A 1,268-nucleotide genomic window follows, 5' to 3' on the forward strand; every position below is an offset into this window, starting at 1 on the left:
CAGCGTAAGTAATGCTCTCACCCTCTCCCAACGGATTGATCGGCAGCTAAAATCATAAATGAAAAACGAAAGACAACGAAATAAGCGAGAAAGGCAGAAATAAATCGGAAAAACATTCGATAGCAAAATAATAAATAGAAACGCATTAGTGCATAAGCGCGAAGCGCAAAACAAGTTAATTAAACAGAGCCTGGAGAAGCGACAAATCGAGTCTTCCTCTCGGTTCACAAACTTCACCGACTTACTTCTCTCTAGGCTCATCCATTGCTAGAAAAATATAACGGCAAAATGTTACTCAAGAAACGATTTACTTTAAAGAAGTTTTAAATAAAAAAAATTGTATGCAAAATTTATATCAAGTGGCAATCGGTATTTAAATCCACCGATACTTTTTAGCTTACAAATTAAAAACAAAATTCACTTTTATATAAAAAATCCTATAGTTAACTCATTTTATGAATGTTTATTAATCATAATCATGATTTAATCAATCGTTTTACTATTTTTTTAGAATTTGAAGCAGATAAAGACGAATCAGTAAAACCGGCTATAAACGAAATATCTCGCGTGCAGGCTAGCCTAAATAATTCCGTAATACGTGTAACTTTACCTCTACAAAAATATCGCTATTATTTCAAAAAATATAACTATTATAGGAAATGGAAAAAGAGAAATGTAAGATATGAATACTTACGACTAAAGTTGAGGTTGATGGAGGCAGCAACCTCGCCCATCTTGTTCTTCGCCTTGACCTTATAGAGGCCCGCGTCGGTCTCGATGACGTCGTCGAGCTCGAGCACCACCAGGAACTTGTTGGTCCCGACGCTCTGCATCTTGAAATTTGTTCTGTCATCCTCGCTGAGCTCGGTCTCGCCGCGGAACCAGGCGATGTCGGGTTTAGGTGAGCTCACTAGCTGACACTCGAATATCAGCCGATTGCCGTCGTCCTCCTGTCGCAGTTGCGGCTTCTGCGTAAAGCTGGGCGCGAAGTCGTCGGCGACCCCCATCGTGGAGGCACGCCTTCGCACCTGTCTCTACGAGACCCGGGAAAATCCGGTCCCGTTTGCGTGTCGTTCACACCCGCGACCCAAGGAAGGAAACCGTTCCCTTCGCCCAGCTCGTCGGTTCAAATGGCGCCGGCCTGCGGCACCATCCAACCTGTTTCTGTCGCGGATTTCTTCTGAGCTCGACGTCCACCTTTACTCGCTTCCCACAAACTTCTGAGAATACTAGAAGCAAAAGGATACAATGTTAGTATGGAAATTAAT

General features: G+C 42.6%; 1 protein-coding gene across 1 annotated transcript; it reads right to left on the minus strand.

Annotated features, from left to right (window-relative positions):
• Positions 1 to 207: 207 nt before the first annotated feature.
• Positions 208 to 1,231, minus strand: LOC112454830 (twitchin-like). The gene is made up of 2 exons (XM_025016427.1): positions 695 to 1,231; positions 208 to 267 (listed from the first exon to the last, which is right to left on the minus strand). The coding sequence occupies exons 1-2, from the start codon at positions 1,005 to 1,007 to the stop codon at positions 242 to 244; spliced, it is 339 nt and encodes a 112-aa protein (XP_024872195.1). The 5' UTR covers positions 1,008 to 1,231; the 3' UTR covers positions 208 to 241.
• Between the last annotated feature and the right edge of the window lie 37 nt (positions 1,232 to 1,268).

The sequence above is a fragment of the Temnothorax curvispinosus genome, unplaced genomic scaffold (genome assembly GCF_003070985.1).
Source record: "Temnothorax curvispinosus isolate PA1 unplaced genomic scaffold, ASM307098v1 QBEX01005418.1, whole genome shotgun sequence".
In the NCBI taxonomy this organism is placed as follows: Eukaryota; Metazoa; Arthropoda; class Insecta; order Hymenoptera; family Formicidae; genus Temnothorax; species Temnothorax curvispinosus.

What these genes read in the sequence shown, in the direction of transcription:
- LOC112454830 (XM_025016427.1), bottom strand. Translation starts at nt 1,007, where the DNA reads ATGGGGGTCGCCGACGACTTCGCGCCCAGCTTTACGCAGAAGCCGCAA. An exon ending in CATCAACCTCAACTTTAGTC is followed by an intron (nt 268 to 694) that starts GTAAGTATTCAT and finishes ATATTTTTCTAG; the next exon opens with CAATGGATGAGCCTAGAGAG.